The sequence below is a fragment of the Lithobates pipiens genome, unplaced genomic scaffold (genome assembly GCF_037356315.1).
Source record: "Lithobates pipiens isolate NorthernLeopardFrog02 unplaced genomic scaffold, aLitPip1_a1.2 Scaffold_3, whole genome shotgun sequence".
Taxonomy (NCBI): Eukaryota; Metazoa; Chordata; class Amphibia; order Anura; family Ranidae; genus Lithobates; species Lithobates pipiens.
This window is the reverse complement of record NW_027507790.1, coordinates 37,073,133-37,089,264: the sequence shown is the minus strand read 5'-3', so window position 1 is coordinate 37,089,264 and position 16,132 is coordinate 37,073,133. Positions and strand designations below refer to the sequence as shown.

The following is a 16,132-nucleotide window of genomic DNA, read 5'->3' as shown; positions in this document are numbered from 1 at the left end:
CCGAACGGGTCAGCCTGTTCAGATCGGCACACCATGTGATCCACGGAGCGCGTGGCTTAGGAAAGGCCGCGGCTTCGGCCTAGCTCTGGAGTCACGGCCATCTTGGTACACCCGGCGGCCGCTGTCTCGTCAGGAAGTGACGTTTCGTCACCGACATCTTGCTACACCCCACACTCCTGCACAGTAATGATAGTAAAAAGGGGGCAAGCGGACATCTTGTTACACCCACCGAAGTTTTAGATTTCACAGTTATTTTCAACACAAAATGGAGCTTATATGCTTATATACAGTATTTGTAAATCTGACGGACTGTTTAGATGTTAAATTTTAAAAGCAGCAGCAAACCTGCTGACCTTACATGGTTGCTAATAGTTAAATGTGAAAATCAGAGGTGTTCTGTCACATTAGCAACCATGTAAGGTCAGCAGATTTGCTGCTGCTTTTAAAATCTAACATCTAAACAGTCCGTCAGATTTCGTCGGTATTAAAGAATATAAGCTCAGTTTTGTGTTGACAATAACTGTGAAGTCTAAAACTCCGGTGGGTGTAACAAGATTTGTCTTTTTTTTTGCTGATCCGAAAAATGATCCGATCCGTGACTCTGATCCAAGGAACGATCCGTTCCGTGAGTTTTTTGATCCGTTGCACCCCTAGTTCTAATCCATCATCATTTTAATCTAACAAAAAGTGTTGGCGTTGATTGCAATTACCTGTTGGCTGCATTGCTTGGGGCTTCGATTTTGGTTCCATAACCTAATGGTGACATTAGGACACACAACCTGCAATATGAGTTGTGACCTCATGAGTGTCTTTATTCATTGGAAAGCTAATGACTTCTGTGGATTATGCAGCTTTCAGGGTAAATGACCTGTAATTGTCATACTGCAGAACCTGCTCATCATAAGTGACCGTTTAGTTTTGACAAATTATATCACCTCTATCCATCCACTCCATATACATTTTCTTATTTTCTCTCCTCTAATATACACTATCTATGCTTTATAGTTCATGATTAGTGTTTTGCTTGGGAGCTCTGATGCAGTAACTATCTTCCTTTCCTATGAAAGAGAAATGCCATTGCTTTATCGCTGTGATGAAAAAAATTCATTGTTTGAGTGTCATTTTAAGAAGATTTCTTTCAAAAATATAATAGGTTTGTTATATTTTCTTTCATGTTTTTTTTTAAATAACTCTGTTGATCTTCTTAGGCTTTCTAAAGTTTTCCACAAATCTTATGCATATAGTTACTTCTGCTCTGTTGATGACAGTGGATGACATATCAATATACTGAAATAGAACATTCTGCTTGGCAGCTTTTCATAATCCAAAAGGCGTTCAAGTGCTAATACTGTATCTGTTCAAAATAACATGCCTGAATGCATTTGATCCTTTAAAGTGCACCTGTGCCCTAACTATGAACATATTTTTTTTACATATCTTTAACAAGCAGCTACACTTGTGTGACCTTTGAAGAGAGATCCATGGCAGATCGTTCTTCAGGGGGCACTTTCCCCTCTGTTTTCACCTGATGATCTGGCCAGTAACACACTACCTGTAATATAGTGCCTACATTCTGGATGGAGGAGCAACGGAGACACCTTTGGACAGCAGTATTGTTAATTTGGGTGGTGGGGAATGTTAGATGTACTAGCAGATTTAGATATACCAATAAATTGAAGCCAAACTCCAGCTCACACTTTTTAAGCAGGTTACAAGATCAGCTTTTTTTTCTTTTGGGATAGTGGGTTTACATAAAAAACAAAGGCGATTGTTGTAAGTGCCCCTGTCAGTGGTAAATGGTTTGTCTCAACTCTCTAACTGCTACATCTGCAGGACAGCTTGTTCTGTTGAAAAACAAAAATCTTACTGACCAGATCATCAGCTGGAAAGAAAGCCTTAAAAAGAAAGCCAATGCATCAGTAAGCTGCAAAATAATAAAAGTTTTCTTTTTCTGACTGCTTGAAGTATTTTTTCTTTATTTTAGTACATAAATACTTTGCTTGATATAGTATTTATCAGCTCTATATCTTACGTCAATTGCATTTTTTACTTGATGTCTTCTGCTTGAAAAAGCCATTGTTAATGGTAAATAGCACATTAGCGTAAAGTTTATGTGCAGCCATAACTTTTTTTTTTTTTTTTTTTTTTTTTTTTAGTTTAAAACAGAACGGGGAAAGACGAAAAGCATCTGAAAAAAAAAGGGTCATGATCAGACGAGGTCCACAAGGACCACCCCAAATACCAATTGCCTCCTTCCTCTGTCGGGGTACAGCTTACCAAGCAAGTGCACAAACTTGTGCCATGTGTGACACAAATTGTAGCCTGTTGGTAACATACACTCTGTTAACAGTGCTAAGCCGCGTGTTTCAGTAAAGCTGAAGTGCCTTGCCTCTGCATACACTAAATGATACTTCCTCCCCAGGGTGTCCAGTATGATCATAGTACCAATAATGGGCAACAGTTGGATGCAGCTGTCAGTGTCAAGTTGAATACACTGTTTGTGTGGGAGAGTGCCAATGGTGCACAAAATCAGTGGAATCAAAGAGCTATAGGTAGTACTATAAGGTAATAATTGTAAACAAAATGATACTAGTAAAAGGTAAAAATAAAATGTTTCAAAGTTTAGAGCAAAAAAGAAAAAAAGCAGCGGCAGATACTTTCATAAACACTAAATCAGCGTACTTGTAAAAAGGCAATAAAGCCTGGTACACACTATGAGTTTTTGGTTGAATGGAAAAAACTGTTGGCTTCGGTCAGAGCTGCTGTACTAGCCAGCCAACTTTAGTACAGTGATCTCCCCTACTGAGCTGTTGTGTTCTGACGGGGGGCTGCCCCCCCGCTAAAAGTCTTATCTCAGGGCTCTCAACCATCCTGATCGGTAACTGGAAAGCTGCTGTTTTTTCAGTACGCTTATCCGACAGAAGCCAGTCTGTTGGACTGGCTGCCATACATAGTTACATAGGCTGAAAAAAGACATAATAATACAATCTCATATACACAATCCATCATCCACAGTTGATCCAGAAGAAGGCGAAAAACCCCAGCAAAGCATGTTCCACTTTGCTTCAGCAGGGGAAAAAAAATCTTTCCTGATCCCCTGAGAGTCAATCTGATTTTCCCTGGATCAACTTCACCTATAAATATTAGTACCCATTTATAATATGTACATTTAGGAAAGAATCCGGCCTTTTTTTAAAGCAATTTACTGAGCTTGCCAGAACCACCTCTGGAGGGAGTCTATTCCACATTTTCACAACTCTTGCTGTGAAGAAACATTTCCGTGTTTGGAGAGGAAATCTTTTTTTCCTCTAGACGCAGAGCGTGCCCCCTTGTCCTCTGTGATCACCTTAAAGTGAATAACTCAACAAGTTCACTATATGGGCCACTTATGTATTTGTACATGTTGATCATATCTCCTCTTCTCAAGAGAGAATACATTCAGTTCCTCTAATCTTTCCTCATAGCTGAGCTCCTCCATGCCTCTTATCAGTTTGGTTGCCCTTCTCTGCACTTTCTCCAGTTCCCCGTTATCCTTTGTGAGAACTGGTACCCAAAACTGAACTGCATATTCCAGATGAGGTCTTACTAATGATTTGTACGGTGGCATAATGATATCGCTCTCTGGAGTCCATACCTCTATTAATACAAGAAAGGACTTTGCTCGCTTTGGAAACCGCAGCTTGGCATTGCATGCTATTATTGAGCTTATGATATACCAAAATCCTAGAGCAGTGATGGCGAACCTTGGCACTCCAGATGTTTTGGAACTACAATTCCCAGGATACTCATCTACACTGCAGAGTGCATGAGCATCATGGGAAATGTAGTTCCAAAACATCTGGGGTGCCAAGGTTCGCCGTCACTGCCCTAGAGCCTTCTCCGCCATTCATTCCCCCAGTTGTACTCCCCCTAGTATGTATGATGCATATTCTTAGCCCCCAAGTGCATAACTTTACATTTATCAACATTAAACCTCATTTGCCACTTAGTTGCCCAATTAGTGCATTAAGGATGGCTTGCAAATTGGAGACATCCGGTAGGGACGTTATTCCACTGCATAACTTGGTGTCATCTGCAAAGACAGAAATTTTACTTTTAATCCCAGACCCTATATAATTTATAAAGATATTCAAAATTAAGGGTCCCAACACTGGACCTTAGGGTATGCCACTGATAACTTTAGACTATTCAGAGTAAGAATCATTAAACACTACTCTCTGAATTCTGTCTTTTAGCCAGTTTTCTATCCATTCACAAATAGATCTTTCCAAGCCTGTAGACTTTACCTTACACATTAGTCGTGTGTGGGGAACTGTGTCAAACGCTTTTGCAAAATCCAAGTATACCATATCCAGCCACAGCCACTCCCCATCCAAGGTTTTTCCTACCTCCTGGTTTGTTTAGCAACTTCTGTCTTTAATGAATCCATACTGGCTGTTGCTTAAAATATTTTCTTCTAGCAAGAACTCCTCTATGTGGTCTTTTATTAAACTCTCCAGTATCCTCCCTACTATAAAAGTTAAAGTGAGTAAGGCTTATTTTTTTTTTAAAATAACAAACATGTCATACCCTCAAACATGAGGGTTTACAACCCCTTTAAACTAACAGGTCTACAGTTACTTGGTAAAGACTTTGATTTTTAAATATGGGCACCTCATTGGCCCTGCACCAATCCAGTGGTACTATTCCAGTCATTAATGAGTCCCTAAATATTAGAAGCAATGGCCTTGAAATGACAGAGCTCAAATCTTTTAGAATCTGTAGATGCCATCTGGTCCAGGTGCTTTATCCACCTTTATTCTGTCTAAATATTTATGGACTGTATATAACTTTTGAGCCATTGTGGATCATTTGGGGCTGTGTCACTACCACCGCCATTATGTACGAGCCCCCCCCCCCATGCCCCTTTGTATACACAGAGCTTAAGAAAGTTTTTCTTAAATTGCCTTCTCTTTGTCCCCAGCCATCCGATCTAGATTATTTTGTAAAGGGCCTACATGCTTAGACCTGACCTTTTTACTATTTAATATACTTGAATTTTTGGGGGTTTGTCCCACTATCCCTTGCAACTGTCGTTTGTTTTCAATTTTTGCATCCTTGATTTCCTTTTTACATATTCTGTTATATTATTTGTAGCATTTAAACGATGATGGTGATTCTTCATTTTTATATATTTTTTAAAAGCGCTTATTTTTATTCATAGCCATTTTACCTTTGGCTGTGAGCCACATAGGTTTTAATTTTAGCCTTTTAAACTTATTGCCCATGGGAATATACTTTGCAGTGAGTTTGCATACAGTCTTTTTGAAGAATTCCCATTGCTGGTTTGTGTCCTTTGATGCCAATATTCCCTCCCAGTCTAAGTCCTGGAGAGCAGTCCTCATCCTTGGAAAATTTGCTTTCTTAAAGTTGTGTTTTTATCTTTCCAGTATGTGTTTTATTGCTTACAGCTAATATTAAATGAATTCATGTTATGGTCACTTCTACCCAGATTTTATTTTTTTATATGAATATTGGTAATAAGCTCTGAATGATTTGAGATTACCAGGTTCAGCAGAACTTCATTCCTAGTCGGGGCCTCAATAAACTGCACCATAAAATTGATTGTCATACACATTGAATTTTTATTTTTTTTAACCGGCTGATGTTGCCTGGCATTCGGCCCATGTGTATTGGGCTTTAGAGACAAATTTACGTTCAGACCCCTGGATGTCACCGTCAGCATGGTGGGGATCCAGAAATATTCTATGTAACAGTATTCATGTGACCACCGTGATTTGAGAATATAGTCAATGATCATGGCACATGAATTTAGGTTGTTGTATTTTAGCTTGTTCTTCCACAAAATGTGCAGTCACTGGCCTGTCTCTATTTTTTTTTTTTTTTTTTTTTTTTGCAGATAAGGGCTACCTGAATATCGATGGAAGAACAAAAAAATTTGAGGGTGCACCGGCCTAGGGCATCTCTAAAACCATTTATATAAGAGAATTAGTAAAGTATCTACTCACCAACAACATGATGAACACAGCACTTGAAAGTTATACAGTCAGTTCATCCACTCCACGTGCTCGTGGGCTTTGGAGGACATCACCAAGGAACTAAATGGCTTATACATTTTGATCGCACGGCAAACGAAATATGTAAGACATTTGGATTGTTGGTGATGTTCTCCCAAGTCCAAGAGCACGTGGAGTGGACGAACCGACTGTATAACTTTCAAGTGCTGTGTCCGTCATGTTGCTGGTGAGTAGATACTTTACTAATTCTAGATTAGTAAAGAGTAGATTTACTAATTCTTTTGAATAAACGGTTTTAGAGATACTGTGCTAAGCTGGAGTGCCCCCTCATTTTTGTGTTTTTTCATTTGTCTTTGAGATAACCCAGTCCAAAGTGGGCAGCAAGGTGTTGTGCATTTTATATTGTGTTGAGTGGCAAGTGCTGGTATTGGACCGCCATACTTGTGTGCAGGAGATTTTGTGTTTCATTCTGCCTGAATATCAATTTGATGCTACTGAAATATGCTTTTGAAATGTAAGATCTTGCCATAGTATACCAATAAACAATGTAACTTTAGAACGTAGATTCAAAATTCCATATTGAAATTCCAATAATCATCTATCTGATAAATATGCCCTATGTGAGGATGAGAAAAAGTTTAACCATCTGTCATCTTGAAAAGGGGACCACTGTGTTTCCAAAATACTTGGAAAATGTTACATGGGACCTGAGCAAAACTTTTATGCCTTGTACAAACGGTCGGACATTCTGACCACAAAATCCGTCGATTTTTTCCAACAGATTTTGGCCAAAACTTGTGTTGCATACACAAGGTCGAAAACGTATGACCGGACTACGCAGAGACCAATAGCTTTCGTCTCCAAATTTTTTCTGAGCATGAGTGCTACTTTGTGCGTCGGAATTCTCTACACGTGATCGGAAAAAGTCTGATCGGATTTTGTTATCGGAAAATTTTAGATCCAGCTCTCAAACTTTTTCCGGCCGGCGGCCATTTTCTTGTAGCCTTAGCGCGGTTTTACCTCCAGTGCTGGGCTGTTTTACCTCGGAACAGGGCGTTTTTTTCACTCTGGGCACCTGTGACTGGTCACAGAACATAGCAATTAGCAGCAGCACAAGTGTGGCAGGCGAGGTGGGTCAGCTTGGCATCAGAAGCTGGCGCTTCTTCCCCAGAAATCCCTGTAATTGCAACCGGCTCACCTGCAAACAATGCAGTGCCTATGAACACTTTGACAGCGGTCCTGAAAACATTCGTTGCCAGGTGCTCTGATTCAGACTTGGGCCCCGCGGTGACTGGCGGCCCCTGTTCTGACATGTCAGAGGATGCAGACCAGGACCGTTCAGTGAGGATGATTCCGTGTCCGGGTCAGCGCAGGAAAACGTGCTAGTAGGAGCAGGTATCACCGCTGTGCGGGATATCCTGAAGATACAGGATGCAGCAGGATCTTCTCCTGAGGTGTCGGTCCCTTTTCGGTCCTGTAAACCGACCTGTGCACCTAAGGTGTTTCCGTATTTGACTTATTTTGATAAGTTCATCTACAAGGAATGGGGGAGCCAGCAACGGGCCTTTTCAGTCCCAAGAAGAATGGCGGTCCGTTACCACTTTGAGGAGAGCCTCCTTAAAAAATGGACGGCTCCTCTGGTCGTTGACCCTCCGGTATCCAGGTTAAATCAAGTAACCCCGATTCCGGTAGAAGGGACTCCTGCATTCAAGGACCCTACCGACAGGAGAGCTGAGGCAGTGGCCCGGTCCATGTTTACGGTAGTAAGGGTCAGCATTACGACCTGTACTGGCCACAGCCTTGGTGTCGCAGACACTTACTGAGTGGGCAAAGTTATTGCACTGTGAAATGGAGAAGCAACAGTCTGCCTCGGTCTGCGTAGAATTGGCAGATCAGTACATGGCCTTAACCACTTCCCGACCAGCGCACGACGATGTACGTCAACAGAATGGCACGGGCAGGCATATTGGCGTACATGTACGTCCAATCTTCAATGCCGCCCTGCCATCGGGAGCACGCCGGCGGCGGCGCGCTCCCGCGCTGGTCGGGACCCCCATGAGTCCGGTCGCGGGACCCGCGGACTCGATCGCCGCGGGCATTCGTCTCACGGGACGGCTGAATGGAGGAAAAGCCGTGTAAACAGCATTTCTCCATTCTGTCTAGCAACTAGTGACGCTGATCTCTGCTCCATGTGATTGGAGCAGAGATCAGTGTTCACTAAATGAAAGCCCAACCCCCCACAGTTAGTAACACACCCCTAGGAACACTTAACCCCTACACTGCCACCCACTGGTTAACCCTTTCACTGCCAGTGTCATTTACACAGGAATCACTGCATTTATATAGCAGTGATTACTGTATAAATGACAATGGTCCCAAAAATGTGTCAAAAATGTCCGATGGGTCCCCCACAATGTCGCAGTCAAAATAAAAATCGCTAATCGCCACCATTACTAGTAAAAAAAATAAATAAAAATTATTAATAAAAATGCTATAAAACTATCCCTATTTTGTAAACGCTATAACTTTTGCGCAAACCAATCAATAATCGCTTATTGCGATTTTTTTTTTAACCAAAAATATGTAGAAGAATACGTATCGGCCTAAACTGAGGGAAAAAAAGTTTTTTTATATATTTTTGGGGGATGTTTATTATAACAAAAAGTAAAAAAAATTTGTTTTTTTTTAAAATTGTCGCTCTATTTTTGTTTATAGCGCAAAAAATAAAAACCGCAGGGGTGATCAAATACCACCAAAAGAAAGCTCTATTTGTGGGAAAAAAAGGACGTCAATCTTGTTTGGGAGCCACGTCGCATGACCGCGCAATTGTCAGTTAAAGCGACGCAGTGCCGAATCACAAAAAGTGGTCTGGTCTTTGACCAGCATAATCGTCCGGTCTGAAAGTGGTTAAGTATGTATGTGATGCGGCCCTGGATGCAGTCCCCCTGCTCTCTAGAGCATCAGTATCAGCAGTGGTGCTATGGCACCTGATTTGCCTGAAATACTGTTCTGTCTACCAAGCATCTGAAAAAGCACTGGCAGATTTGCCCTTCCTTGGTGAGAGGCTATTTGGAGCTTCACTGGATGACATTATTTAGAATGTTACAGGTGGGAAGAGCACGTTACTCCCACAGTCCAGGAAGTGTAAGGAGCCATGCCGTAGGCATGCTCCCTCCGCTCAGAAACTTCTTTTTCGCCTGCCCAGGTCGACAGCTAACTGCTCCCAGTCTGACAGGGCATCTGCTGAAGGACAAAAGTGTCCCAGGTTTCGCAAGCCAAACAAGTCTGCAAACAAAAATGCTACCGCATGAAGGTTTGCCCCCGCCTGTCGGGCGGGGGGGGGGGGGGGGGGGTCGCCTTTGGGAGTTTGCAGCTCGGTGGACCTCACTGCTGTCTGACCAATGGGTCTGCAAACTGGTTTCATCCGGCTACAAGAGAGAGTTTCTTTCTTGTCCACAAACAGATTTTTTCCCTCCAGAATACCTTTTCTCCCGGCTTGCCGGGGAGCCCTGTTAGGGGCAGTAAAGCACCTGCTCCTACACAGGGTGATAGTGCCTGTTCCGAAGCTGGAAAGGTTTCAGGGATTCTACTCCAATCTGTTTGTACTCCCCATAAAGGAAGAGGCATGTCCAATCCTGGACCTAAAAGCCCTCAACTGGTTTTTGAAAGTACAAAGGCTCAGGATGAAATCAGTTCGCTCCGTGGTCGCTGCACTCCATCAGGGGGACTTCCTGGCACCTCTGGATACCCAGAACGCGTACTTGCATATACCCATATGCCTCAGGCATCAGAGGCTTCTGCGATTTGCAGTTGGGGAAGAACACTACCAATTCGTAGCTCTCCCTTTTTGGCCTGGTGTGAGCACCCTGAGTCTTTACCAAAGTGTTAGCTCCAATTCTGGCACTGTTAAGGCAATGTGGGATCACAATTGTGGGTTACCTAGACGACCTTCTTCTGAGAGCAGCTTCCGCCTCAGAATTAAGGGAGGATGTGGCGATCACCATGCAAACTCTACAGGAGTTTGGTTGGGTGCTGAAATAAAACAAGTCGGTGTTCGTGCCGACTCAACACCTGGAGTACCTGGGCTTACTGCTGGACTCTGTGGAAGCGAGAGTTTTTCTCCCTTCAGACAAACTGCAGACTCTCCGAGCCACAGTAAAAATGTTGATGAACTGCAGATGGTCGTCGCTGCTCTTCTGCATGCGAGGCGGTACCGTACGCCCAATTTCACACCCGAGTCCTGCAGAAGGAGAGCCTGTCCAATTGTGTCAAATCTCCATCATTATACCTGGATCGACAGTTTCGGGTGAGCCAGTTAGTCAGGGATTCCCTTCTCTTGTGGCTTAGGTCTCCGGCCCTTTGGTCCGGGAGATCGTTCCTTCCTCTCCATTGGACGGTGATCACAACAGATGCCAGCCTGACCAGTTGGGATGGAGTTCCGGGGGCACAGTCGACCCAGGGCCTTTGGTCGCGTGAAGAATCCCAGCTGCTGATCAATGTGCTCGAACTTCAGGCGATCAGGCTATGCCTCTCCACATGGTCAAAGAGGCTATAAGGGCGTCCGATCAGGATCCAGTCAGACAATGCCACGGCAGTGGTATATGTCAACCATCAAGGAGGAACAAGGAACGGGAGGTCCATCATATCCTACAGTGGGCAGAACGACATGCACTGTCGGCCATATACATCACGGGCGTAGAAAACTGGCAGGCGGACTACCTAAGTTGCGGGATGCTGGACCCAGGAGAATAGTCATTGCATCCGGAGGTATTCAGACTTCTTTGCCTGTGGTGGGGCACACCAGATGTGGATCTCTTGGCCTCTCGGCTCAATCAAAAGGTGCAGAGGTTTGTGTCTAGGAAAAGAGACCCCTGGGCGGATGTGTCAGATGCGTTGGTGGCTCCATGGGGGCATTATCGGCTGATTTATACCTTTCCCCCACTCAAACTGTTACCATGTCTGCTATGCAGATTGGAGGCCGAGGGGATTCCAGTAATATTGATTGCCCCAGATTGGTCTCGGTGTCCCTGGTATGCCGACCTAGTACGCCTGGTGGCAGATGCTCCTTGGCGGTTGGCGATGTGAGAAGACCTCCTATTGCAAGGTGCGATACTCAATCCTGCTTTACCTTCTCTGGTTTTAACGGCATGGCTGTTGAAAATCAGGTGCCAAGGTCTGTCGGACTCGGTAATTTCCACTATGCTGAGGGCACGGAAATCTTCTTCTCGGAATATTTACTATCGTACATGGAAGACCTACATCTCCATGTGCGAGGAGATGGGGTGGCGTCCGTGCACTTATTCGGTTTCCAGGATCCTGCGGTTTTTACAGCAAGGAGTGGATCAAAAACTTGCCTTAAGCACCATCAAGGGACAGATATCGGCCTTGGCTGTCTTTTTGCAACGCCCCTTGGCATCTCACTCATTGGTAAGCACCTTTGTACAAGGGGTTCAGCATGTAGCCCCTCCGGTTCGACCACCCCTACCTCCGTGGGATCTGAACCTGGTGCTATCGGCGCTTCAGAAACTACCATTTGAGAACATCGGGGAAATTCCCTTGTTGGCTCTTTCCCAGAAAGTTGTCTTTCTAGTGGCTATTACATCTACCAGGAGGGTTTCTGACTTGGCAGCCTTGTCTTGCAAGTCGCCCTTTTTGGTTATCCACAAGGATAAGGCGGTGCTACGTCCGCAACCCTCTTTTCTTCCAAAGGCCGTTTCGGCATTCCGTCTCAATGAGGACATTGTATTACCATCCCTTTGTCCTAAGCCGACACATCCAAAAGAAATTGCCCTACATTCCCTGGACGTGGTCCAGGCTCTGAGGGTATATCTTTCTGCTACGGCTGCCTTCTGGAAGTCAGACTCTCTGTTTCGGTGACTGGTCCGAAAAAAGGTCTAGCGGTCTCGTCGACCACCATTTCCCGGTGGATCGGACAGATCGTGGGTGCCCCCCTTCCTGTGATGGCCCATTCCACCAGGGCAAGTGGGACCTCCTGGGCTTTCCGAAATCAAGCGTCTGTCTCCCAGGTGCATAAGGCAGTGACTTGGTTGTCCGTTCACACATTCACAAACTTCTATAAAGTTGATGTAAGCGCATCTTGGGATGCTTTCTTTGGCCGAAAAGTTTTGCAGGGGCTGTGTAAAGTTGTAATTTACACCTTTTCCTTTTTCTAAAAAAGTAAAAATTTTGGTTGTAAACGCATTTTTGATGCATACGTTGGCCGCAAGTTCTGGTGCGGCCATTTTAGATGGCAACTGCTCTGTTGAGGCGTTCCTCTGGTTGTGGGTGAAGTTATGTTTTGCTGTTTCCACCCCTCGTTTTGACGTCACTTGGGGACGTCCCTACAGTCAAGATTTAAAGGAGCTGTGTTGGTCAATTAATGAAAGAGAAAATAGGATTTTTGTACTCACCGTAAAATCCTTTTCTCTGAAGTTCATTGACAGACACAGCACCCACCCCTCCTATTTTACGTTGTACTACTTGTAGACGTACTGAGCTGCAGGAAGCAGCCTGAGGGGTTATAGCCAGAGGGACCGCTCCCTGGGCGGAGCCATGCAGTCTTGCTGTTTTTACATGTTCTGGTTAGTCCTGAAGGTGGCATGATAACCCTATGGTCAAGATTTAAAGGAGCTGTGTCCGTCAATGAACTTCAGCGAAAAGTATTTTACGGTGACTACAAAAATCCTATTTTCTGGTTGCATCACTTCCTGTAGGTCAGCTCCCATCATTCTCTGTGTTTTTTCATCACAGAAAAGGGTGTGATAGGGTGTGAATTACCAGTCTGGACCACACCTCCCTCATTACTATACCACCACCTACTTCTTCCCTTAAGCTTGGTACACATCAGTTTTTTCATTCAACCTAGATCCGGTCTGAGCCGCTGTACTAACAATCCCCCCAACTATCTCCCCTGCTAAGGTGTTGTGTTCTAACAGGGTACCCCCCCCCGCGCCAGAACACTCCGGTCAACACTGTCAGCCATTGGCTGAAAGAGCTGATTGGGAGCCGGTTGACCACTGGTTTTCCCGCATGCTTTTGACTCGTATGTGCTAGGCTTTAAGGTGACCATACATTGCAATCAAAATGTACAATCTCCTTTTAGATCTCCCATGTAGTGCAAGGGCGTACCTGATTTTGATTCAAATTGATATATTCAGTCCTCCTGTTCCATAGTTCTAGTAAATCTAAAGGAAATTGTACAGAGATTATCAGATTGCATAGTGTATGGCCATCTTTATACAAGTACATAGGAAGGAGTGGATGGAGACATTCAGCTGTCAGGCCCTGTTTACATTTTCAAATAGCTAAAACTCACAACTCATTCCTGCAAACTTATTTTTTTGAGGTGGGGAGGCTTTTTGGAGGGGTTTATGCTCGTCCCGCATAGGGCAGCTCCTTTACAGTGCAGCTTTGAAATCACGTTGCTTCAGCTCAGTTTAAAAGCCACCGATCAGTGCAATTAGACCTCTTGATTTCATTGCGACTTCATTTAACCAGAAGTCAATGCAAGCCGCAATGAAATTACAAATCGGGTGTGACTTGTCATGCGATTTTGAATTGTCAAATGGCATGACAAATCTCACAAAATAAATGCATCCAAGTATAAAATGGGAATCAGTAATTGGTATCGGCAAGTACTTGAGAAAAAGTATCAGTACTCATACTTAAAATACTGCTGTCGGTGCATCCATATAAACAACTGTACTATAAGGCTACAACATAACAAAATTGAAAAAAGCGAAGAGGGTCTGAATGCTTTATGAATGCATTGTAAATCCTTATAATGATTATATTTGGCTAATTCACACTGCGTGTTTGCTTGTGTTTAGGTGTATTTAGATTAGCTGTGTTTAGAGAAAATTGAATTTGGTGCATCTGAGGCATGTTAAACACTCGAACGTGTCAAAACGCACATAAATTTGGGTAAAGTCAAGTACAGCTAAACTCTGGAGAACTCGATCTGGGAGGAAGAACCTTTTCTTTCTGCTTCACAGATAATTTCTCCTGTGTTCAGATAACCTAAATGCAGGAGGCGAGTGAGTTTTATCCATTATTTTGCTTCTGAATATGGGCTTACGCACAGGATTGTCACATGTTTACCCTTAGTTTGACAACTGGAAAATATCAAGGCCGGCTTCAGTGCGTAGGTGTAAATATATAACTGGATGTATTCCTGTTTTCTCATTGGAAGATGGGTACATGCTCGCAGGCCCATTTATACCTAATGTGTTGCTTTAATATGCACACGTTTACTGCTGTTTTTTTTTTTTTCTACAAGTGGTTAATTTAATGTTTTTTTCAGATCTGCTCCCTTGTGCATATACTGTGTGAACCGTGTGGATGGCTGTAATGAAGACTGCTTTTCAACCAGTGGTCTCATTGAAATTTAAATTGACCTGCTCAGTGTGGCCTGTGCCGCTTCTTGACTCATTGTTCCTGCTCAGTGTGCAGAAATGAGATGCTGCATTCCATGGCCTAAGTGACCCTAAAAAAAACAGCAAACAAGGCAATTTTTTTTTTCTCTAGGCAAAATCCTGAGCGGTCTGTGAGCTTGCTGCTCCGTTTTATTAAATAATGTACTATAATTGAAGCATTTAAGTTGTTTCTGTGCCCTATGCCAGCATTATGTTTGTGTGAGTCGCGCCACAATAACTGCACATATGTTCTTTCCTTTTTTTCCCCCATCAGCTTGAATTGAAACACCATGGTGAAATCTAGATGACAGTCTGTGTAGAGTGGGATATTTCCCTTTTTTTTTTTTTTTCCTATATCCTATTGGCCCAGAGGAGATTTATTCTGGATCCATGGTAACCGTATTAGAACCAGGAGGATCTTCAATATTACAATGCCTCCTTAGGCTGCTATCTCAGGAGCTGCTTCATGGCCTCTCCAGGCAACACGTTGTGTATTTACATGGCCCTTGAAATAGATGGATCGACACTCCCGCACATCTCAAGCAGCTGTAAAAGAGAGAGGATTTGGTAATCGCTCAGTCTGTGTATTATCTGGTAATCATCTGGATATTTCACATCTCACATCTAGATACCATCTTGCCATCAGCAGCAAAACAAGAAAGCAGGACACATCCTTGTAAATGAACATTGTTACCTTGTAGGTAAAACTATAGCTAATGGTTGCTTTTCCTAGGCAGGTGAAATGATCCAGGGAAAACAAGTCATTTTTAGAGAGGGGATGTTCCCGCGTAGCGGTAATGGAGGGGTTAATATCTTGTTGCTGTAATAGATTTCATAGCAGTGACTCAGTCTGCCAGTTCCTGAGAGAGCACAAGCTGCAGTGCTGGTGCAGCTAATGAAGCAGGTTCCTGGGTTGTAATCCTCATTTCTCTCATTCTGACCAGCTCCTCCTCCATTCGTTCCTGCCTTGAAGTCTGACGATGACACCTCAAATTTTGATGAGCCGGAGAAGAATTTACGGGCTGTACCCCCTTCGCGCCACCTGAATGCTGCAGGTTTCTCGGGCGAAGATTTGCCATTCGTGGGCTTTTCGTACATAAAGGCTCTTGGTGCATTCACCAAATCTGAGTAAGTAAAATGAACGAGTGACTGTCCTGACTTGGTTGGAGAATGCAGGTTTATGTGGCCCGCAGTGGTGTTTGTATGCTATCTGCATCACACTACCCCTGCTGACATGAATACGTATACTTCTAGCTGGATCCTTCCCTTTCCCCTGTAATGTTGCTGCTGTGCAGAAGACAGCGTTCTGAGTTTCGCTCAAATATCTGACATGCAAGCCTTATATAGCGTAAAGGATTAAACCCACACTTTTTGTTTGCTGTGTGCTGAATTTATTGAGGTTTTGAAACCATCTAATTTAATCAGGTGCCAACCATTAAAACATAAAATAACGAGGCCAATTAAATGTATCAATATTTTCTGTATGGAACACATCCGAAAAGCCTCACAATCAGTTTGTGGCTTGTGACCTCCTTGCTCCTTTAAAGCAAGGATGCTGTATCTCACTCTCTGCTAGTGACATTTTTGGGCTACCTATAAAAAATATTGCGTTGCTTTTTTTCAATATGGCAGGAAGGTACTTTTCAAGCAAACTTTATATAGGATGGGTGGATCCCTTATTTCAGCGCCTGACATCGATAA

General features: G+C 43.5%; 1 protein-coding gene across 5 annotated transcripts in view; it reads left to right on the top strand.

Annotated features, from left to right (window-relative positions):
• The window catches only part of CIT (citron rho-interacting serine/threonine kinase), a 257,696-nt gene that overhangs the window by 62,294 nt on the left and 179,270 nt on the right, over positions 1–16,132 (top strand). For 3 of the 5 annotated variants that reach the window (XM_077461438.1, XM_077461435.1, XM_077461436.1), the window contains exon 10: positions 15,376–15,559. In XM_077461438.1, coding sequence (XP_077317564.1) covers positions 15,376–15,559 — 184 coding nt within the window. Of the gene's footprint in view, positions 1–14,851; positions 15,026–15,375; positions 15,560–16,132 lie in introns of those variants that run through there. The other 2 variants (XM_077461440.1, XM_077461439.1) reach the window with 2 other exon arrangements.